The 23,661-nt window shown below is 38.5% G+C and overlaps 1 protein-coding gene and 1 long non-coding RNA gene across 3 annotated transcripts in view; both read right to left on the bottom strand.

Moving 5' to 3' along the window:
- LOC309388654 overlaps positions 1–23,661 on the bottom strand; it is an 81,012-nt gene that overhangs the window by 33,009 nt on the left and 24,342 nt on the right. The window lies entirely within an intron of this gene.
- The window catches only part of LOC309389056 (uncharacterized protein C6orf132 homolog), a 43,190-nt gene continuing 23,463 nt past the window's right edge, over positions 3,935–23,661 (bottom strand). Inside the window, exons 1-4 of one of the 2 annotated variants that reach the window (XM_081946982.1) lie at positions 18,553–18,624; positions 16,806–16,881; positions 10,092–12,930; positions 3,935–9,243 (exon numbers count right to left, since the gene is read on the bottom strand). In XM_081946982.1, the coding sequence (XP_081803108.1) occupies positions 9,144–9,243; positions 10,092–12,930; positions 16,806–16,881; positions 18,553–18,609 (3,072 nt within the window). In that variant the 5' untranslated portion in view covers positions 18,610–18,624 and the 3' untranslated portion in view covers positions 3,935–9,143. Of the gene's footprint in view, positions 9,244–10,091; positions 12,931–16,805; positions 16,882–18,552; positions 18,625–23,661 lie in introns of those variants that run through there. The other variant, XM_081946981.1, reaches the window with a different exon arrangement.

Genomic DNA, 23,661 nt, shown 5'->3' with positions numbered 1-23,661 from the left:
TGGTTTAGATCAGCAATAGTGAACCTCTTTTGGCTCACGTGCCATAAGGGAGGGGAGCACAGGGGGGTTGTGCGTGGCCATGCCGCATCCATAATGCAATGTGTGACCCCTTCCAGTGCACATGCGTGCATGAGAGGTGCCCCTCCCATTTTTGCATGCTTTTTTCGCCCTCCCCAGGCTCCAGAGGCTTTATAGGAGCCTGAGGAGGGTGAAAACAGCCTCCCTGCCCACCGGAGGGCCCTTCATGGCTTCAAGGAACTTCAGGAGGTTTCCATGAAGCCTCTGGAGGACTAGAAAGGACCCTACGAGCAAACCTGAAGTCACTTCTGGTTTCCTCGTAGGGTCGGTTTAAGCCAGCGGTTCTCAAATAGTGGGGTGCGCCCCCGTAAAGGGGGGCGCGAAGGCTCCCTTTCCATCTGGGTGCAACGGCGGCGGCGTGGGCGAGGCATAATATATCCCGCCTGGAAGTGGCAGCACTTCGGACTGCGGATTTTCATTGGAGCCGCAGGCTGGAGCTGTGCAAGAAGCCTGCTCGGGCGAGGGTGGGAGGGAGGGAAGCATGGCTGTCCCAGGCTTCCCTCCCTTCCCCCCCTCCCAGCCCAAGCAGACTTTTTGCACAGCTCCAGCCCGCGGCTCTGATGAGTCTCTGAGCAGTCCCCGGCGCTGCCACTTCAAGCCGGGATATATTCTGCCATGCCCTCGGCGGCGTCTTTATGCAGGTAGCTCGCCTCCCCGCCAGCAGCTCCACCGCCAGGATTCCGTCTGGAAGCGGAAGCGCAACAGCCGCTGTTGGGGAAGGGACAAAGGGGCGGCGGTCGCCCGATCTTGCCACCGCCACCCCTTCGCCCCTGGTAACGGTGACTGTTGTGCTGCTGCTTCCAGCTGGGATGCTGGAGGAGCTGCTGGCAGGGAGGGAGGGAAGAAAGGGAGGAGGGAGTAAGGATAGACAAGCAAGAGGGAAAGAGGAAAGAAGGCAAGCAGGCAGGAAGGAGGCAGAAGGAAGGAGGGAAGAGTGGAACTGGAAGGGAGGCAGGGAAGGAGGGGGGGAGAAAGGAAGGATAGGAGGATAGGGAAAGAGGAAAGAAGGCAGGCAGGCAGGGGGAAAGAGGAAGGAGGGAACTGGAAGGGAGGCAGGAAGGAAGGGAAGGAGGAAGGGAGGGTGGAAGGAAGGATAGACAAGCAAGAGGGAAAGAGGAAAGAAGGCAAGCAGGCAGGAAGGAGGCAGAAGGAAGGAGGGAAGAATGGAACTGGAAGGGAGGCAGGGAAGGAGGGAGGGAGAAAGGAAGGATAGGAGGATAGGGAAAGAGGAAAGAAGGCAGGCAGGCAGGGGGAAAGAGGAAGGAGGGAACTGGAAGGGAGGCAGGAAGGAAGGGAAGGAGGAAGGGAGGGTGGAAGGAAGGATAGACAAGTAAGAGGGAAAGAGGAAAGAAAGCATGTGACTACGGTGGGAGACGAGGAAAGACCGGTGTGCTATGTTATGCAGAGGTGTACTTATAACAATTTTATAGACAAATTATACTATTTACAGTCGCGCGGGGGGGGGCGCGCGAAATGTTTTCTTCTTCCTAGGGGGGGCATGACAGAAAATAATTGAGAAGCACTGGTTTAAGCCCTTCAAAGGCTTCAGGGACCTTCAGAGTACTAAAAATGACCCTAAGCCTCCAGAGGGCTTAAACTGACCCTACAAGCAAACCGGAAGTCAGTTCCCAAACTTCCGGTTTGCCCATAGGGGTGCTTTTTTGTGCTCTGGAGGCTTCGGGGAAGCTCCTGAAGCCTCCGGAGGGCCTCGGGGGGGGGGGCGCTTTTCACCCTTTCCAGGCTCCTATAAAGCTTCTGGAGCCTGGGGAGGACGAAAAATGGCTTTAAAAAAGGCTGAACTCAGCTGGCCAATGCGTACATGCACGCTGGCCAGCTGACAGAGCAACGCCTCACATGCCCTGACAAATGGCTCAGTGTGCCACCTGTGGCATGTGTGCCATAGGTTCGCCATCCCAGGTCTAGATTCACACCGGTGGTAAACTAAACCCTGGCAAACTATATTTCAGTGACCCAGTCTTTCTTCTGTCAACTGCCCCTGTTCACAGTAATAGGTCTATGTCATGGAGACAATTCTCATAAGAATTGTTTAACTATTTTGTTGAATAAATAAAACATGTCTGTATTTACATCATACATTAAGCTCTATATTATGATCTATAAACCACAGTGGTTGAATTTTGTTCACTTCAAACAAACCAAATTATAATTTAGTGCAGTGTGTGAACTAGACACTTGGCATGGCTACAGGTCAATAGATTTGGATTTATCCTTGTATTTGATAAATTCTAGCAATCCCTACAATAATTCCCTCTAGAATCTCCCATTAACAAGAAACTTGGGTGTGAGAAAATCTGTGAAAAAAAACTCTTAAACTTGTTTCTGAAGGCATGCAGTTAGTATATTTAGGACCAAAGAAGAAGAAGAAATCTAGAGCACTTCTGCAATTTTATAGGAGTTGCTGTAGTTTCCAAGGACTAAAAAAGGAAAGATATAAAATATATTTAAGACTTCAAATCCAACAGCTTGCATAGCCAAGGTTAGGAAATTGTGGGGACCATAACCCAAAAGATGAAAATAAACTGCATGAGAGGAAATCTATCAGCACCAGAGATTTCACACGGTAGACTCCATGCCAAGCGGAAGACTAACCTTCCTTGCTGAGGTTTAAATAAAAACATTTTTTTAAAAAAATATGGCATCTAACAAAGATCAATGCATAGGTACTCAGATCAGTGCCTGAAAATTCTCAAGGTAGCTGATCCAGTAGATTTGATTGTATTCTGCCTTCTTTTTACTACGTGTCTTGTATTTCTGATGCTTTTGCCACTATTTTAAAAGAAGTGCTGCAAAAGTGTGAGCTGTGTGCATAAGATTCCTGTTTTTATGGGTTTTTATGGCATAACTGGCTTGTTTCAAGCTTCCCAAAGTTTTGCTTTGATTGCAGAGGAGGATTAATGTATTTGCTATTTCAAAAGGCACTCTGGTTAGGGCTTGCTGAAAGGAGTTGCACAGGTTGCTTGTAAAATATGTCTTCTGCTTATTGTATGACTCAGTAAAAGTAGTAAAGCAAGATTCCCTGCCCTTGTTGCTCCATCAGCTATGCCACTCCATTTCAGATGACTCCTTGAGTATTGATAGGAAAGACAATAAGAGAGGCAAGTCTAATTTAAAAAATTGAGCATTTCCTTGAAAACCCTGAAACATGGCCTTGTGTCTGTAGTATGAATAAAAATGAAGACCAATCTGCTAAACGTTTTTGACAAAATATGTAAGTGGTATAAGTTTGCTGCATTAAATGGATTTGTATTTCCTTTGAAATTAGTATATATTTTCTGCTACTCTCCTATATTTTTAGAGGAACCAACCTCAAATGCCCACTTTCTCCCTTGCTTTTTGTTGTTTGTGTGGAATTGTTGGCTTATGCTATTAGGCAACCTAAGAAGATTTACAGAGTAGTGCATCACTTTGGTTTTATCTGCAGATAGCATTCTTTATTTCTGAACTTCATGCTACTATTCCACTGTTGATGCAAATGTTAATTTGGTTGTTCAATTCTGAAAATATCTTTACAGAAAATGCTGTTACCAATTAATACGAGGATTTGGTTTCCCAAATCTGGAATGCTATCATCAGGCTTACCTACTGTCAAATGTTCAACACTGATAGCCAACAATTGGTGTTAATATTCCAACAACTTTGGAATATACATATATAGTACCTTTGACTGCATGGACAGTATTAGGATCTAATACAATAGAACTCTAATATTTCTGGAAACATCAGAAAGTTATGGAATGGAATAAAAATAATTGATCCTTTTTGCTATGCAAAATTGACTTTATGGAGAAAATAAAAATTGGGGGAACGATGCTGATATGGAAAAATTGAATGGAAGCAGGAATATTCACTTTTAATCAATTGATGGTGTGGATGAAATTAAACATAAATTGTAGTAATAGACAAATATCAGATATAGCTCAGTGGTAATATTTACAGTACAACTTCTGTTAACAACATTGTTTCGACCAGCAACATTCAAGTTTCTAAGACACCTGGGATACTAGAACAAGTGGTTAAATTTTTAAAACTAAAACACATACTAATGTATTAGTTTCTTTAGATATTTGTTATCAATAATCACTTCGACATGCAGATGTTAAGAGATTAGTGGAATAAAGAATTAGAGGTTTCTACATTGCCTAGACAACGAAAAAGTGTTTTAACTTCTACATCTAAAGTGCCAATTGACCTTCACCTATGAGTTATGCAACAAAAAATATTTAGAATTTATTGGACTCCATTGCATTTGTATAGAAAAAGAAAAATTCTAGAACAACATTTTGTTGAAGATGTAATAAGGACAATGCTTCTCTGAAACATATTTTTTACAATATCCTATATTGTAAGGATTTTTTTACCCAATCCTAAGTTTTGGGAGAAAGTAATAGACTACCGTATATAAATGTGAGTGTGCAACAAGAGCTAAAATTTTCAGAGGATAATATTCTCTTGAATTACATACCTGTGCATGGCATTGGACAACATAAGTGGTTTTTCTGTGTCATTATAGATAGACTCATATTGCAACATTGGAAAGATGAATATAAGGCTCCACTTACTCAATGGATTGAAGGCTGATTACACCATTTGTGAGCAGATTGTCTATAAGTGCAGACTTTGTATGGATAAAAAAAGGTAAAGGAGTCCCTGCCGGTTTTACTCCGCTAGTCATAGCCCACTTTAAGAGGCGGTGCTCATCTGCGTTTCTTTAAGCCATTGAGCCAGGCTGTCTGAAGATGTTTCCGTGGTCATCTGGCCAGCATGACATCATGCCACACAGCATAAAGCATATAGCAAAACAAGGAATGCTGTTACCTTCCTACTGAAGTGGTACCTATGTATCTACTTGCATTTACATGCTTTCAGACTACTAGGTTGGCAAGAACTGGGGCTAGTGATGGGAGCTCATTTCATTGTGCAGTGGTGAGACTCGAATTGCAGGACCATAAACCTTTTATTGCAATTTTAAGCCACTGAGCCACCGTGACTCTTTTGTATGGATAAATGCAAGGAAAAAGCGGAGCAATTTATACAAAATACAGTAGGTTGAAAAGCATGATAATCATACAGACACGCACACACACTTACATGTTTGCATTTGATCATTCTATATAGAATTGTAACTTTATTGTTCTAAGAACTTATACTCTATACATTATTCTTTTTGCTGCATTTGTTTCATTTATTTTACAAGCACTTGTGTATTTTTTGATAATGTATTTTTGTGCTTTGCTTTTTTCCTTTTGCTGTCATTATTTTAAAAGCAATAAAATATATTTAAAAATTATAGCAATACTATTATATTACAATTTGAACTTGCCTTCAAACCACCTCATAGGATACTTTAAATTATTTAAAATAAAGCAAAACAAAAACAGACAAAAACAGACAATTGTATACAAATTCATGAGGACAAATACCCAGACTGCTTTTATTGGGGGCAAGAAAAATTAGAAACTTCTGCTTCTTCTAGAATGGAAAGGGGAAAAGTCAGTTTGTTAATTAACTAAACATTGGAAGCCCTGAATCCGTACACTTAGCAGATAACCAGTTTGAGACAGAAGGACCCCTCATTGACTGACATTCTATGCAGTCAGATGTCGACCAATTTAGAATAAGCAATTATTATCTGAATGACCATTCTGAACTACAGATTAACCAGCATATAAAAGATCATGCAGAAATCCCAAAGTTGTTTTTTCAAGAGGCAACTGGACTTTCTGGTTTTTCTTTGAATACGTTTTTGAAGAAGCTTCTTGGGTGAGAAGCGAAACGTCTTTAAAGAAAAACTAGAAAGTCCAGTTGGCTCTTGAAAAAGTACTTTTGGGACAACCATGACCTGGATGATTGAGAATCTCCATAGACATAATGCATAAATCATTTGAGAAGGCCAGATGGTTCTTAAAAACAGTGCAGAAATAATGATTGGCTTTAAAATACACAATGTTTTGCAATTGGCTGATGTTGTAGTGTATCTCAATGATTGTTTACAAACATGCAGTCTGAAATGAATTTCAGAACTTTGAAAAGATGCTGAGAATACAAATAAATGGCTTTTATGTTTCCTACCAAAATGAGCTACAATCAAAATTATTAATTCTTTGAGTTTGGTCAAAACTAATCATATGAATGATCAATATAGGTAAAATCTAAGACAATTTCATGTACGCTGAATTACTGAAAATGCTACATAATTTGCATACTGGAAATATTCAATGTATCTATTTTAAAACATAATGCAGGCAAGGGGAGTTTCCTGAACAGAATCTCTCACTATTAGACATGTGGACAGACTCCTGCTTCTACTGAAGGTCAGAAGCCTCCTAGATCTTATAGACAAGAGGGTTAGGACTTTTTTTTCCCAATCAGTTTATCTTAGTATCAAAGGTTATAATCAGGGCTAGTCCAAGTTGTTCCCTTGCCTGAAGCAGAGCAGCAAATGGATACTTAATCATGGCAGGGAAGTTCTTCTGACGCAAAAATCACAGAAGTACGTCTTTCCACCCAGGCAGTAAAAATACAGAAAAAAAAATCAAAGGAAAAAATATATAAATGAAATAAGTAACAGTTTACTTCCTTTCATTCCACCCCTCTTCTGTTTAAAGTAGATTCACTCCGACTCTTGATAGAGGTGGCTTTACTCTAGATTCACGGAGATATGTACAAACAAGAAATAAAATAATATGTAAATAGAGTGCATACATACAATATAGAAGGTGGTTTGCAAACGACACCTATTTCAGCCATTTTTGATTTAAATGTTTGGAAACATTTGATGGCTTTAAATGGGAAGCTTCCCGAGGGCACAGATAACCATCTCCTTTGATAAGTGATTTAAACTGAACTCAAACTACACCGTAATTCTGCCAAAATGTTTTTTCCAAAAATGAATCTGCTGCCAGGCAAACTCAGCATGAATGTACATCCTTTATAATGTCATCATCATCATTGTCATTGTCATCATCATCATCATCATTTTAGCCATTGTCTATCCACTGCAGGATGAAGGCCTCTTCCGCCTGTTTCCAACCAATATGGTCCTGAGCTTTGTTTTGCCAATTGGGCCTGCAATACTTGCTGATGTTGTCAATCCACTTGGTTTTAGGTCTCTTTCGTGAATGCTTTATAATTTAAACTAAATTATCTATTAAATATATAAAAATAATGGCTATAATCTTGTTCCTTTGCAAAATCTACAGAAATAATTTGAGAAGCCCATTTTCCCACTCAGTTCTAAAAACTAGAATTCAATCCATAGACAATTGGACTATAGGTAACCCATTAATTACAAACCATAACTGGAAGCAGAATTTCTATTGTTAAGCAAGGTGGCTGTTTAATGAACTTTGTCCACTTTTATGATCTTTTTGCCCATGGTTGTTAACTGTTGAAGTTGTTAAGTTGAATCATGTGATCATTAAGCAAATCAGGTGGTTTTTCCATTGATTTGCTTATCAGCTGGAGAAGTTGCAAATGTCAATCACATGACCTCAGGATGTTGCAACCGTCATAAACTCATGCCAGTGATCAAGCAGGTGAATTTGGATCGCATGACCATAGGGATGCTGCAACAGTCCCAAGTGTGAGGATCATTTGTAAGACACTTTTTCAGTGCTGTAATTTTGAACAATTGCTCAACAAATGGCTATAATTCAAAGACTACATGTAATTCTCATATATAACCAGTACAAGCCAAAATGGATTATAACTCTTTTCTTCTACTTAAGCAGTAAATCCCACTGAATAAGATTTATCTCCAAACAAACTTATTTGACATTTTCCAAGGTAACCCTTAAGCATGCATTGCTTTCCCCTTCAATTACAGAATTATAATTTGGTTTAATTTCATGCCGGCACCTGTTGTACTAAACACCTCTCATATCCATTAAATATTTTTTAACTCCTAAACCAAAATAAGAAACCACAAAGAAAAGCAAGGTTGTAGACAGAACAATTGCATTCTTGAAAATTAAAACAATGCAGCAATGAATTGCCAGGTTATCCCAGCAGCTATATATTGTTTGATTCATTTAAATATTGTACCGTTTTTAATTAAAAATGGCTCCCAAATTAAATTCAGCTGTGTGTTTTTAAAGGGAACTGCAAGAATTAAATTTGTGTCTCTAAAAAATCATTTTTATCAGTTCAGTCTCAAATATTTCGCAAGAACTAAGAATATTTGACAAGGGCTCCTGGATTTCTCTCTCTTTTTTTCTATTCAGGATTCTAACAATGGTGTGATAAACAAAAAATTAGTGGGTACAACTTAGAGAGGCACTGCTAAGAAAAGCTCGTCATCCCAAAGGTGCTTTTTAAAGAGGCTCAGAGCTGAAGCTTCCTGGATGACAAGCAAAAAGTCTTCAAAGAAAAACCAGACAGTCCAGTTACTTCTTCAAAAACACCTTCGAGATAACCATGACCTGGATGAATGAGAATCTCCATAGACAAAAGTTCCTGTCAATTTTCTTTGGTGCTAGCACTATTGAAACTGCAAGTATCACAAAAATTTAATCCTTCTCTCTTGCTCATCCTTTATTCCTCTAAACTCTTCCTTTCTTTTCCCACAACTGTGCCATTTTCTTCTAGCTAACAGCGGGCTTTCTAGGCCATGCATGCCTGATCTAGAGCAGCCATGAGTGAGTTACTGAACTGCATTCTTCGTCTTGGATCATAGGTTCTTTGCTTCACCTTTCTGTTGCCTTCTTCCTCCTTTACTTGCTTTTTCTGAATGACCAATGCATGTTTGTAAAGACGGTGCTAGTAAGGTAAACTCCATGCCTGTTCTTTCAAAGCAGACACCTATTAGTCAAAGGTGCCCTAGAATGAAGACACTTACATAGCTATTCTTACATTATGCAAAGAAACTTGTTACCAAGATAGCTTCATAAGACTGATTCATAACATTGTCTGAATAACTTAAAACTAATACGTTTACAAAAAGATACAGGCCCTACAGAGGCGAGTTATAATACAGAACAAAGAATGAGGTCCAGGTTGAGTAGTAACAAGCTGTGTACAGATGCAGAGCTTCTGACAGAATGATCTTAATTAAGGCCTTGGTAGGAATAAGAAATGGGTTGCCTTGTGCCAGGCCTGACAGTAAATGTATTTAGAGTTCCATATTGTGGACTAACGTGGAAAGGCCTAAACAGAAGAAATATAAAAAAATATCATTAGCTCAATAGAAATTATTAGCAATAAATAAAGACCTGTGATTCAATTAAGAGGTATATTTCATTCTAAGTACAAGATCAAAATGTTAAAGGAAGAAACTTTTCAAATCAATATTGTTTGATATTTTGTTAGTGAGATAGCCTTTGATTGCCAGAAACATGAACAGCGAATATGAAATACTTAATACAGGTTTTTTGGGGTGGGTGGGTGGGGCGTAATGGCTTTCTAAGCTAAATTCTAATAAGATTATTTTACCAGTATAAATCATAATCTGGGTGGTTTGAATATTTTTGCTTCTGTTTCAAAAATAATTAAAGTGCCAGTCTACCTGGAAACAATGATTCTGTTGAATTATGTAAGTTTCTTGGTACCCATGTCTTCTCTCTAAATATAATTTGAAGTGATCTTAGCTGTAGGAACAAGTGTGGAAGAATCAGGCATTTTGCTCAAGCGGTAGTCATCTGGTCACCTGACTGAATAATAACTTGATTTTAAATGGAAAATACTCTACCTAGAGCAGGGGTGTCCAAACTTGGCAACTTTAAGACTTGTGGACTTCAACTCCCAGAATTCCCCAGCCAGCTCTGGCTGGGGAATTCTGGGAGTTGAAGTCCACAAGTCTTAAAGTTGCCAAGTTTGGACACCCCTGACCTAGAGCATTGTAACTCTAAAAAGGAGGGGGGGAAACAGATTGCTTACATTATACTGGACAAAAGTAACTGCAGAATGTCAACCTACATGCTGACTTCTGGCCAAAACATTTCCATGCAGTTCCTACTCACATTACAACTCCTATATTTATGACAAAGGAAACATACCTGCCAGAGGCATTGGTGGAATAGTCTCCATTTTGGCTTTTATACTGGGCATCATTGACAGAAGTATTGTAAGTTATAATTTTTCCAGGTAATTCCAAGGATACCCTTCGACCCTGTGTACCATTGGGAACATTTCTGTGAGGATGATTGGCTCGATGAATCCCTTCCATAGCTGAAGAGTTGTAGCCATAGGAGTTAGGTGTGCTCATACTGCGAGCAGACATAGATGTCCTACTATATAAGTCATCAGTCTCTGATAGATAAAGGCGTTTTTTAATTAGGGGGCGGCTATTGGGACAGCTACTAAAGTAATTGGAGGTGTAGCTGCCACCTGGATAATGGTGACTATAGTCACTTGGCCTTTGGACTGCTGATGTCAGAGAGTAACTATTGCCATAGTTGTAGCTTGAGTTGTTGAAGTCAAGTTGCATATCTGAGACCTGAGTATCTGAAGGAAACTTTGGGATTTCAGAGGTATCATTGCTGAACTCTGGTGGTGGAGGAATTATTTCATAATTGAATCCTTCCTCCACCTGATCATTTTTAACTGTATGGTTTTGGGGTGGAGAGAAAAAATGAAAGGGACTTTCAGATGTGCTCTGTGGACCTTGCTGCTTCAAGTGACTGGAGTTTGAGTTTTGAAGCAAAATAGAAGAACCACACTTATTTGATGAAAGACTCGGAGACTCATTTATCTCCCTGAATTTCACTGTACTCCTGCATTGTTCGGTAGCATTGGAGAATATTTGTGGCATATTTTCACTTTGTCCTGACAAACTCCTGATATTGTTGTTGGATGCACTTGCTCCATTACACTGCTTACTTTCAGAGACTGCCAATAAGTCATTGTGTGGGGACTTTGGGACAACCTTGATAGTGTTGGGTTTTGAATTGCTGTAATGAATGCTGGATAACCCATTCTCTGATTGGCAGCTATTGTTCAACTTGAGCTGAGTTTTCTCCAAAACAGAACTATTGTTTTGAGAGGCAGGAACAGAAGACTTGACTCTATTGGCTCGTAATTGTGCAGCCAGAAGAAGAGCCATTGGAGAGCCTTTCTCTACTTTTTCTCCTGTAACAGGATGAAACAGAATATCACTGCTCAATTGCTCTGCATTCCTAGATAATTTGGATGTTGAGGGCATGTTTCCAGTAGAATATCTTTGGTTTTCATTATTCCTTGGGCTGCTGAGTCCATCATATGTAGCCTGGGAAGACATTGCAGAGACAAGGCTGTCAACAGTTTCCAATCTTGACCTATGAGTCTTATATTGCACAGAGATATCCTTGATAGGAGAAGCAGTTTGTGTGACTAAGGTAGCCTCAGAATTAGGAGAGGAAGATGTAGCTGGAGCCAAAAGTTCACTTTTGGGTTTTAAAGATGGAACTGGTGACTTGCATGTGTGGACAGAATCATTAGGCATTGTTGGTTCTTTCTCTCTACCTTCCAGTTTTCCTGTTGAAAATTTTAACTCACCATTATTGACTTTATTGCTGGAAAACTGAAGAGTAACTTGTTTTCTTGTTTCTGGATTATGTCTCAGGTTTGCAAGTGCCAAAGGTGGGCCTCCTTCCTTGACTGGAGACAATAAAGCTTCCAACTCCTCTTTCAGTTTCATAGCACAATTTGCTTGAGTGGTGGGAAATTTGTCTGTAGTTGAGAAAGCATCTTTGGTGGAAGATTTGGCTAGGGGATTATTGGCACATTTCTTTTCTTTCTTCTCATTCTCCGCTCCTTGTGATAAATGTGTTTTTTTCACATCATGCTTAACTAATTTTAATTCATCTGTAGTAATATTGTTGTTATCAATATCTGAGCCTTTAGCTTTAGAAACTGTAATTCTTTCAGTTGGCCGCTCATCCTTTCTGCAAGTTGAGGACAGTAGGGTTGACAGTTCATTCTTCAACTTATCTAAATTGCCACGTTCTTTCCAGATATCATCATCAGATGATGCACGATCTGGAGATGAAAATTCTGTTCTTTCTTCGGTGGACCAAGATAAATTCTGTTTTTTTTTCCGTGGGCGACTTTTGGAATCTGATGTTTCAGATTCTGTGACTAAAGCAGAATGCTTTTCGGTAGTAGTTTTGGCTCTAGCTTCTGCTTCTGAGTAAACTATGGTAGCAGATTGTACAGTAGGTAACAGAAGAATGTGACTGTCAGGTGCCATTGCAGGAAAATATTCTTTGGGACTAGAGTCTTTTTCTCCTGAAGAAATAGATGAGGTTCTCATGGGAGTTGGAGGGGGTACTTTTAATGATTTGGGGAAAGTGAGATGAGGCTCTGGGCTTGACTGTAGTAACTGTGTCTCCTTGTGAATAGGTATTGCTGGAGAATTGAGAGAAGTCTCTGATTTCCATTTGGACACACCATTTGGGAAGAATTGTGTATGAACTGGTAATGAAACTGGAGGAATAGAAGATACTGCAGTATCCATAAACTCTGGAGGAGGAAGTGGGGGAGGAGGGGGAGGAGGAATGAAGTCTGGTGGAGTTGGAGTACTGGGAGAAGACACATCGGAATATGGGAATGAAGATGGAGCCAGAGTTGAAAGACATGGAGCTGGCAATGCTGGTGGAGGTGGAGGTGGAGGAGTCATTGGTGGTGGAGGTGGAGGAGTCATTGGTGGTGGAGGTGGAGGAGTCATTGGTGGTGGAGGTAGAACTACCACAGAAGGTGAAACTGGTGGTAAATCAACTGAAAGCGGTGGTGGTAAAGGAGGAGGAATTGAAGGTGGTGGAGGAATGTAGTCATCATCCAAATAATCATCCCCAAATGGCTTTGTCCTCAGGTCAATGACTGAATTGTACTTTCTATAACTGCCATTGATTTGTGAACCTAGGAAGAAATACATACATAGAAACATAAATATATTGCATTACTCTCATTTTACATCTGAAAGTGTAAATTTATCTAAGTGAATATTTTCTGTTGAACCATGTTGAGAAATACATTCAAAAGGTTTTGAAGGGAATAAGAGAAAATAGTTCTCCACCCCCCACCCCCATGCCCCGGTGATGAAAACTCAGAAAAACAACAAGTACAAATCCATTTATAATGCCTTCAATTTTTGGCTTTCAATTGATTTTCTTTAAGATGCTGCAGTAAATTAAGTGATGTTTTTATAATGGAAATGGAAGTTTCAGTCACTGATGCTTTTTCTAATTTAACAAGTGGCACGTTCTTTAGGGGAAGTTCATTTGGGCCATAAGAGACAAATTATGAAAGGACATAATTACTACAGCAACCACATCAAATTTTTCTATCATACTTAAGAGAGCAGTGTGTGCTCACATGGTGACTGGAATCTCTATTGAACAATAAAAAGGTCTATTCCTGTAATAGGAGGCATGTCTATAATTTGCAATTGAATCTGTTCTTTTTGATGCAGGAGAGTAGATTTCTGTAACCTGTCTTCCTCCAAATGAATCAGGATTGCAAAATGTAGAAGGCAAAATCCCAACACGACTGGAGGACATTATGGATGATGAACTTTGAGCTGCATCCCTAAACATCTGTAGAACCTTATGTTGGGGAAGCTGCCATTGCATAAGAGCCAAGCTAAAAGCAAAGAGCTTCTGCTCCCATGGGAAGCAATAGTTCGTGCTTACAGATAAGAAGCCCAACTTTCTCAGCTAATAAGATAACATTAGTTTTGAGGAGAGAAAGAAAAATAAGAAAAGGAACCCCCCCACACAACAGAAAAGCCCCAAATCAATTCAGATCAACATAGCCCCAAATCAATTCAGATCAGTTCAGTTCAATGGCAAACCAAGTCAGATATATTATTCTAGCAATGTAAGTAGGACATTTAGTGCTGCTTGAATGATCTACAAAAAATATGTAAAAGGAACAGCATAATTATTTTTAGAAGCTGTTGTATGAAATTACACACAGCACCCCACTTATTTGGTATCCAGGAAATGTTCCTTCCAGAGATGGCACAGATAATAGACCTTTAGAGGCTGGAAAGCCTATAAGGAGTTGCTATAAAGAAGAACAAACAAAATACATTTTTTTCTGATTCTCAGCAAACAGGAACCGTGCCAAAATAGATCTGCTCTTTAACAAGGAAGTAACTGTGTATGTTTTAAAAAGTTTGCTAATGCCATGGCTACCTGACTACAGAAACTAGCTGAACTTGCTTTTAAGAGGCTGATTTAAGTTAATGATAGCTCCCCTCAACTCTGTGCCAAGCCTTCCTGCTAGCAATGCTAAATATTTTCCATTTGTAGTAAATGTTTTGAAAGATCTCAGAATAAGAAGGCCAGAAAATTAAAACTAAGTTCATGAACTTAAAGATAAATAGTAAGTGTTTATTTGAAAATAAAATATGATAACATAATGTGGGGGTATTGAAATGTTATCAGATAGCACATTAAAAATCTTGGTTGTCTTTAAAGTTATCTTCCTTTATACCCTACAGTTTTGTTGAGCAAAACTCGTATCCCAAATGCATGGATAATGGCTCTGCACTAAAAGCCCCAGTGTGACCAAGGAACTTTATAATAATTAAGAGTTGACACTGATTTATGGCATATAATCAATCAAACAGAGAAGCAAAAATGACATATGACAGAGAAGCAGATTTGTAAGCTTCATGCAACTCAAAAGTTCTGGCTAGAGGAAGATTGTACTTAGCTATAAAGGGAATGGTTAAAGACATTTCTTTAAATGACTGGCATCCTGTGCAATAGGTATGCCAAGCTTAACTGAGCACTGTAGTGCTGCATATTTGTCACTAAATTTAAATTCAGATTTTTTTAAAAAATCTAGTAGGTTGTTAGTTATGGAATATAGGTAGTAGAATTCTTCTTGATTGATTAAAACTGCCAAAGGCTAGGATATCAACTGAAACACTGATATTCAGATCCTTCTTGACTCAAACCCAATCAGTTCTTTTTTAAGCAGATAATGTCACATAGTAATTAAATATACAGATTATTTATTTATGTAGTGGAATTGCTCTGCCACAGGGAGGCTGTTACAATAACAAAATAATCCCAATGATCTCCCAAGCATATTTGCATATATATATATATATATATGTTACAACCCATGGTATGCCTAAATATGGGAGGAAGGTCACTACTCCCTCTTTCTGTCCTTCGGCTTCATCACAGAAGACCATGCAGGCAGAAAACCATATTCTTATTTTTAATGTTGCCTTTTATATTTGTGTTGTATTTGTACTGATAAATAAATAAAGGGAGACTAGTATAGATCTATTTCGAGCTATGGCTAGCTGATGAGAGCTAATTAGCTTGAAATAGATCTATACTAGTCTCCCTTTATTTATTTATCAGTACAAATACAACACACACACACACACACACACACACGTGTGTGTGTGTGTGTGTGTGTGTGTGTGTGTCTAACATCTGGCAACTTGGGGCAACAGCATCTCCAAACATCAATAGAAAATGACAACTATTTCCCCCCTTCCCCTGCCTGGTGCCATACTCTGAACCCAGCTAGACACATTTCAGAAAGGGGAACTCCCCCCTTAAAGTCTCAGCCAGGTTTCAGTAACACCTGCCAAGTTGTCCTACTCCTCCCTGATAAGATCACAACTAAGGAAGCGTTATTATTACTCAATCTGATATTAAGCAGCAACAGCCAAAGATCCAGGCTTCTGTAAGTCTACTGACCAGACCTGGGCTAAAACTCAGATGGCTAGAACCCATCATCAGTACTAAACATGAGGAAGTCCTTACCCACAAATGGACCTCCCTCTGTCTCCCATCAAAACATTCCATGCTGTCACCACTACCATCAATAAACCAATGTGTTGACCTTCTTTACTCTTCCCTCCCAGCTCCAGACTCCCAGCTCTCCTAGCTGGAGATCCTTCCATCTGCTCCAGGGCAAAGGCAGCAATGGAGGCACTTCTTCAACATTTACCAGCATGCTACTATATAAACTATAAAAAGAACAATTTGAAATATCCATGTAAACCTCTGCAAAGCTTCAGGTCTCGCTCTCACTTTTGGTGGCTTGCAGACTCAGTAGTGCGCTGAAGCGAGCTCACAAAAACTGATACATTTTCTGGAATTTTGCAAGCTGGGTGAGAACAAAGATGAGCCACATGCCTAGCACACTGCTCTGTGGCTACCAGGACAGATGTGCCAGTGGTGCCAGGTCTTCAATGTTTTCTAGCATGCCACTGTATAAACTATAAAAGAATGATTTAAAACATCCATGGTATCATCTAAAACTACAAGACAGCATAAATAACAACAATAAAAGCAGTACCAAACCAAAAACAACAGTAAGCTTAAAACAATTACTTTTTTAAAAATATGCTTTTTCATGGTCACTACTTAAAAGTAATCATAGTTGCCATAAGGTCTATAGCCACCACATGGTTGACTTACCTTAAGAGGAATAATAGACCCTGAAATCAGAAATGATCTTTCTATTCTCCTGGTAGATGGTTTCCTTCCTTATGCCACCTAAAGACCCTTTCCATAAAATGTGGTCAACATCTAAATATGTTGCCTTTTGTTTCAGTCCTTAATGGGAATGATAGATTATACAGTTTCACAAAAGTTCAGAAACACCACAAAAAACTACATTGTGCTAACATTGCAAGATGATATACTGATGCCAAAGCAAAATTTATGATTTCACTGTCAAATAAGATAATGAAAGATAGCTAATGATATGCAGATAATAGATATGGTGATCACCCATCTCAATTATCATTTTACCTGCAGGTAGCTTGCCCTCAAAGCTGTCTGGAACAGATGGTGTTGGTACAGCTACCCCATGTGCTTCTTGAGCATCCTAAAAAGGTTGAAAAATATTAACATTCTATAAAAGTGGTAAACATAAATGGCTCATTAGACAAATCTAATTAATACACACATGCACAGATGCACGCATGCAACCCCCACACACACAGATACATACACATAAACACACACAGAGAGACAAACTTTACTATTACTTATTCCATTTTTAAAATATTTTTCTAAATATTCCAAAATATTTTTCCTGCAATATTTGTAAATTACTTATTGTTTATATCATTGCTCAAGAACAAGATAAATATTATTTAAACTGTAGTGAAAATGCAAATTCAGTTTATAAATCAACTCTGCTACATTGCTAACTCACATTAGTGGAATTCACAAAATGCAATCTTTTAAACTTTCCCCAAATGTTATAACTAGGGAAACTTCAGGAAGCATCCACACACATAATTATGGAAGCAATCTAGAAAATGCAGAAATAATATGTTTCATTTCATCCTGACTTGGAATCTACCAGTTACAAAGTCTGCCTGATAATTGTCTCTATAGCCATTCAAATAAGAAGGTTAAGGATATTTATTCATCCATTCATCCATCTCATAGAAAGTGACATTGGATGGCATACAACAATATTTTGGATAGAATCCAATAAATTATGCAATTATTTCTACGGGTTCAAGAAACTCTAGACTAGCATTTTTCAAGTTATCGTTCTCTAGTGTCACGTATAAAATAGTTTTTGAAATCTGAACATTTCAAAAATGTATGTCATGGTTTGGATATACTAATCAAGGCAAAGAGATCATTCAGTTTAGGGATATCCAAATCCTACAATCCATTTGAAGTATGCACCTCTTTTGTCCTGGCCCATGGTGTATTTAAGCAAATGATATTCACAAGAACAATGATGTGGACTGTCATTGACAGCCCTGGCTTTCAATGCAGTTATACAACATTTTGCATAATAAGACAAGCACCAGTGGCAACATTTTTGTTTAAACTATTGCAAAACTCAAAGCACACCTTGCAGATAGTTGGTATTTCAACTTCCTCATTTTTTAAAACCAGGAAACTAAGTTTATAATTTTTATGTATTAATACCACAGCAATAATAATAAGCATCTGGCACATAGACTTAACAACTGTTGGTAAGAAAGACATAAAGTCTGAATAGAGAATGCTGTAGTACCTGAAGAGAGCAGAATCAAAGAACTGGAGAAAACTAACAAAACACAAAGACCTGGAGATAGAAATAGAACGACTGTGGCAAAAGATAGTACTACTACGAATAGGTACCTTGCATGCAATTCCAAAATATCTAGAGTGCCATTTAAATGCTACCTACATTGACAAAAATTACCATCAGTCACTTGCAAAAGGCAGCTTTATTTGGAACAATTTACATCCTGTGATGATACTTTTAACACACCATGAAACCACAATCTGCCTGTCCCAGGTCCTTGGGAGGACTCCTAGGGGATAAAAGTGCCAAATCCTGTCTAAACATTTGGCTGACTGTGTAGCCAACTATAATGATAATAATAATATATACTGTTAAAACAAATGCATTAATAATAGTATGAAGGAAGGTTGACATGAGTTGAGGGTGTTTTGTCAGGATAAGAAACAACAAAGAGGAAATAGGTGAGGCAGACAGATTACAGAGATGATGGCCAAATTGGCTGGGAGATGAATTACCTACCATTTTAAAGGTTACTTCTAGTTTATAGTCAACATTAGTAGCAAGTTTATAGTTCATCCTGTGATTCTAAGCCTGAGGATATAGATTCAATGGTTATGAAAAGGCAATCTGGGATCATTTTAGATGCTCACCTTCCCTGCTACATGTTTTAAACTTCAGCTAATATCACCAATAGTTGAAATATCTCTTAATAGCTTGGAATGGTGAAATGGGCTTCTGCCACAATATAGCCTCAGAGAAAAAGTCTATTTGTCACTCCACAACTTGAAACTTACTCTTGAACTTATCCCACAAAATTGAAGTTGGTGCGTCTGCTGTTCTTTCAACATCTAAATTAGAGCTGAATCAACCTTGCATTTCTTATGTCCCTAAGTAAACTCAGAGTTACTTAGTAGCAGTACATTTCAGCTTCACCCAAATCCAACTGACCCACATCAGAGACCAACCCTCTCAGACTCTTATTGCATATATTATGTCTCAGTCCCCCCATGAAACAAAATGGCCCATACGTTGTGGTAAATCCAAATGATCAACACGAGTATTCTCCTAGCTATTTAGCAAAATTATACCAAATGACAGCTTCAATTCAACTTTGGTTGATTCCCAAAAGTTATGTTTGGTTAAGCATGCTTAATACTAAAATAGAAGCCCATAAGAAAGTCCCAGAATTATAGGGCTTGTTCCAAAGTTAACTAGAAAAATAAAGAATATGATTCTCCACCATACAGAAACAGAAATCTAGAAACAGAGCAGTCACACTCCTTTATAATTAGTTTTACTCTCTCTCATTAACCTGCAATCAATTAATTATTATGGCTAGATGTTGTCGTTATTCTCTGCTAGAAGTAAAAATGTCTTCTCATAACTCTATTTAAGGTTTTATTGAGTTCTAAGAAAAGGTTTAATTCTGTTTTTTTATAATAGTTGTATTAAACCTTAGCGTTCACAGGTTAAGAACTAATTCAAATTATATATAAAAAAAGAAAAGAAAAAAGAAAAAAATGAAAGTGGAAAAAAAGGGAAAACATTAATATAGAAAGAAAACTAAAAAAAAAAACTATAGCAAAGAAAAAGAAAAGAAATATAAAGAAGTAAACCCCCCCCCCCTTGTAGGCATAAGTATGGAAAGGCAAGATGACAGACACAACGTTATAAAATAAGACTCACATTCACTATTATGATAATAATGATGATGATGTTTAGATTTTTATCCCACCTTTTAATATATATAACTCAAGGCAGCAAACCTACTGAATATTCCTGCTTCCTGTTTTCTTTACAATAACAACTTCCTGATGCTGGGAGTGAAAGAGGCCCAAAGTCACCCAGCCGTCTTTCATGTCCAAAGAAGGCCTAGAATTCACAGTCTCCTGCTTTCTAGGCCAGCATTCTAACTACTATTGTACATACTACCATCTTTCCCCAAAAGTAAGACAGGGTCTTATTTTCTTTTGACCCCCGAAATAAGCTTTCGGCCTTATTTTTGTGCAGGTCTTATTATTTTTGAGGTGCAGGAGGTGGCGAGCGTGGTCACCTCATGGCTGCTGCTGCGTTGTAATATTTTCAGGGAGGGCTTATTTTCAGGGGAGGCCTTATTTTAGCTCATGCTCTCAAAAGTCCGATTCGACTTATTATCCGAGGATATCTTATTTTCAGGGAAACAGGGTACTACTCTATTACTACACCAAATGGGATCTCTGCTAAACTGGTATTGTTATCCTAGTGTTATTCTAGTATTAGATTCCTGTTTCAGAGTGAATGTAATTCGCTAGGAACCTTCAACTTTAACCACAGTTCATAAGAAAGGATTACATGGGTGTGATCTATTGTTTCGTTCATATCTTGGCCTAGGTTCATCTGAAGGGATTCAGGAAATCAGTGAAGTGCAAATCAGTACAACATTCTACTGTCAGCTACAGGTGGCGGAAAGGGACTAATAAGCCACAGACATGCTGAGACTAAAAGGGTTAACTTTAAGGAGTAACTAGGAAATGAAACATCTTGCTGGAATGTGGTGTTCTTTCTGTCTGAATATTTCTGCACTGTTCTGAATACAAGGTTGGATAATGATTAAACAAAGGCTGGGCTTTCTAATGAGCATTTGCTATCTGAAACAAAAGGCCAAAGTCTTCTGAACTCAGCAGAACATGAAAATGCTCAACTCAAAATGATGAAGGGCAAATAAAGAGTTAAAAAACAAAGGGGGGCGGAGACACACACCCCAATAAACTAATTTCAATAAACCAATACACGTTCAGGGGAAGTGTGAAGAACCTTTTACAGTTAGTTATATTGTTACAAAAAAAATTCCACCTTTCCCTTACATTGTTTCCATTGTTGATTTGTATTCATCTTCTTGTTTGGATTTTTTAGGGAAGGTATGTACATTAAGATTACACTAAAAGGAGGAGTAGTGGAGAAAAGTTTAGGACTCTGTTCTGCTCTAGTCTATGTCAGAATTAAGTGCAAAAAAGGAGGCATGGAGCCTGAAGCATTAAAAGTTTATGAATGCTCCAAAAGACTTGAATGGAGGCTTGACAAATTTCAAAGGTTGTTACCAAATTACAGTATATTTTTTAACATGACACAAGTATTAGCTTTCAGTGGAGAGTGAGACACTTTAAACATTTAAGATGGTAACCTCAATTCTAGTGTCACGGTTGCTATTTTGATGTTTTTATACCTACCACCTCCAGGTGCACTGAGAAAAGAGAAAAGTATTCCATTTAGGAACAGAGAGTACTAACCATATTGTGGAGAGTTTAGAGGATGATCTTGACAAGGCAATGATCAGATAAATGTGGCTTAAGCCCACACAAAGAGACGAATTTATGAAAACATCTCAAACAGGCACTTTCTCCCAGTTAACATGAAAATAAAAGAGGGAGGAAGGGAAGCACATTTAGATTTGCAAGACTGTGTTAATACAGCCACTATAATAAAAGTAACGTTAGGCCTATGTGGTGTCTGCTCTGTGATATGGTCTACCTTGTAGGGCTGACACATATTTTATTTTAATTAATTTGAAATGTAAAACAAAACAAAATGAATCAACTCTAAGTTTAGTTCTGGCTTCAAACACGACTTTTGTTAAGCATGGTTTCAAGCAGCTCACTCAAAGGCATTTGGACCTTTGAAATTTCATCCCTCTATACCAGGGGGATCAAATTCGCGATATCACATTGTCTTCACATGAGATATCATGACTTTTTCCCCCTTTGGTAAACTGAGGGTGGGGGTGGCTAGTACATGATGCATCTGGCCCACGGGCCATGTGTTTGACACCCTTGTTCTATATGAATCAAGCAAAGCTTTATGGCCTCCAAATTTTTTATAGCCAATCCTGTGCGGGTAAATCTTTAAGAACTGGCTGTCTGGGAAAAAAATCCCAACATCTATTGATAATGCTGCCTCCCTTGCCAGCACTGTCCCATTTAGCCACTGAACAACGGATTGACGCAACAATCATGATGGTTCAGTTCAGCTCATAAAATTCCAGAAAATTTAATAATCAGCTCTTGTGAGTCAGTAGGAGCTGGCTCCAGCTTTTAACTGCTTCTGCCCTATACAGTATTGCTCAATATTTTATCCATTGAAGGGCTTCTGTGCTCATTTGAGGGTTTAGAAAACTGAATAATAATCTTGCCCTCCAGATGCAGCCTGGGAAAACAACAAACCCATAGCCCTCGTGCCTCATTATTTTCTTCTATGCTAATTGTACTTGGCAAATTCAGCCCCACTTTTTGCAAATTGCACTTAGTTTTTAACAAACAGTTACATTCAGTGGTGTGATGATTTAACAACCGGTTCTCTGCCCTAATGATTTCTTCCAACAACCAGTTCACCAAACTGCTCAGAAAGTTAACAACCGATTCTCCTGAAGTGGTGCGAACTGGCTGAATCCCACCACTGGTTACGTTCCTATTTTCAGCAAAAATGTGATGCAACTATTATATAGTTATTTGGATGAAATGTGTATGTTAAGAGACTAACCTTTATTCTAAAACTTTACTATTTTTTATTTTGCAAAAATACTATGACCTAAGATGACTCTACTTCATCAATACATATATTGTGTTAATTCAGTACAATATAGACATTATATTAGTGTTTATTTCTTTAGGGATTCATTGAAACATATATATTTATCAGTGGTGTTTAAATCTTTGCTTAACAACTTGGTGTGTGTGTGTAAGAGAGAGAGGGGAGGGAGGGAGGGAGGGAGAGAGAGAGAGAGAGAGAGATATGGGTGGCTGGCTATATCTCTTAATATTTTTAATATGTGTGGGTCTAATAAAGATGGGTCCATATGTACTGTCTTTGTCTTTACATACTACCATATGTTTGCACAAAGTGGTCTCCATATGGTCCTTTTGGGGTCAATTGCCAGAAAGACAATTTAATTCTGAAAGCATTACAAGCTACTGCCCAATTGCTTTTCCAGGAGGATGATTTTTTGGGTGGGGGAATTCTCTACCCCTCCTTGATTTGATCCAACCTAGTTTGGAACTCTGTCTTTCTTTTGCTGGATTCTCCTGCTACATTAGATTTCATCCTTTTTTGTTCTATTATCCTACTGATGAAAAAAGATGGGCAGGCAGACAGAACGTAATTTATTTCCAACACTCTGTCGGGTTGGAAAGAATAAAAAAGGTCAGCAAAACTAGTATTTCAGGTTTGTGGAGTCTAAATCAACCATTTGAATGTATCAGTCATCTTTTCAGTCAGATTTTCATTATGCTATGTTGGAGGTTGAATTTGTATCCCTGATAACATAAGACATTCGTCATTACATCTGATGAGGCTCTGAAAGGATATGAGGGAGAGGACCTTTTCTGCTAAGCTCCAAGATCATGATTTCATCCTGTTTATCCTAAAGGAGATCCCTCTGGCTACATTGCTGTTTATGTAATAATTGATAGTTATGAAATTTGATTTGTACTAATGGGTTTTGGAGCTGTTGCTTTAGCTGCTAGATTGATAACTGGGGAGGCTGGCTGTATAGCACAAGTTTGAAAAAGTTTATTACGTCAATAATACATTTTTTTTCATAATTGCTTTGAACTTTTCTCTTTTTTAAAGAAAAAAAAGTAAGAAGCCCACAGCTAT

Source organism: Natrix helvetica (genome assembly GCF_964273705.1).
Source record: "Natrix helvetica genome assembly, chromosome: 3".
In the NCBI taxonomy this organism is placed as follows: Eukaryota; Metazoa; Chordata; class Lepidosauria; order Squamata; family Natricidae; genus Natrix; species Natrix helvetica.
Note: the sequence above shows the minus strand (reverse complement) of the source record. Positions and strands in the feature narration are given on the sequence as shown.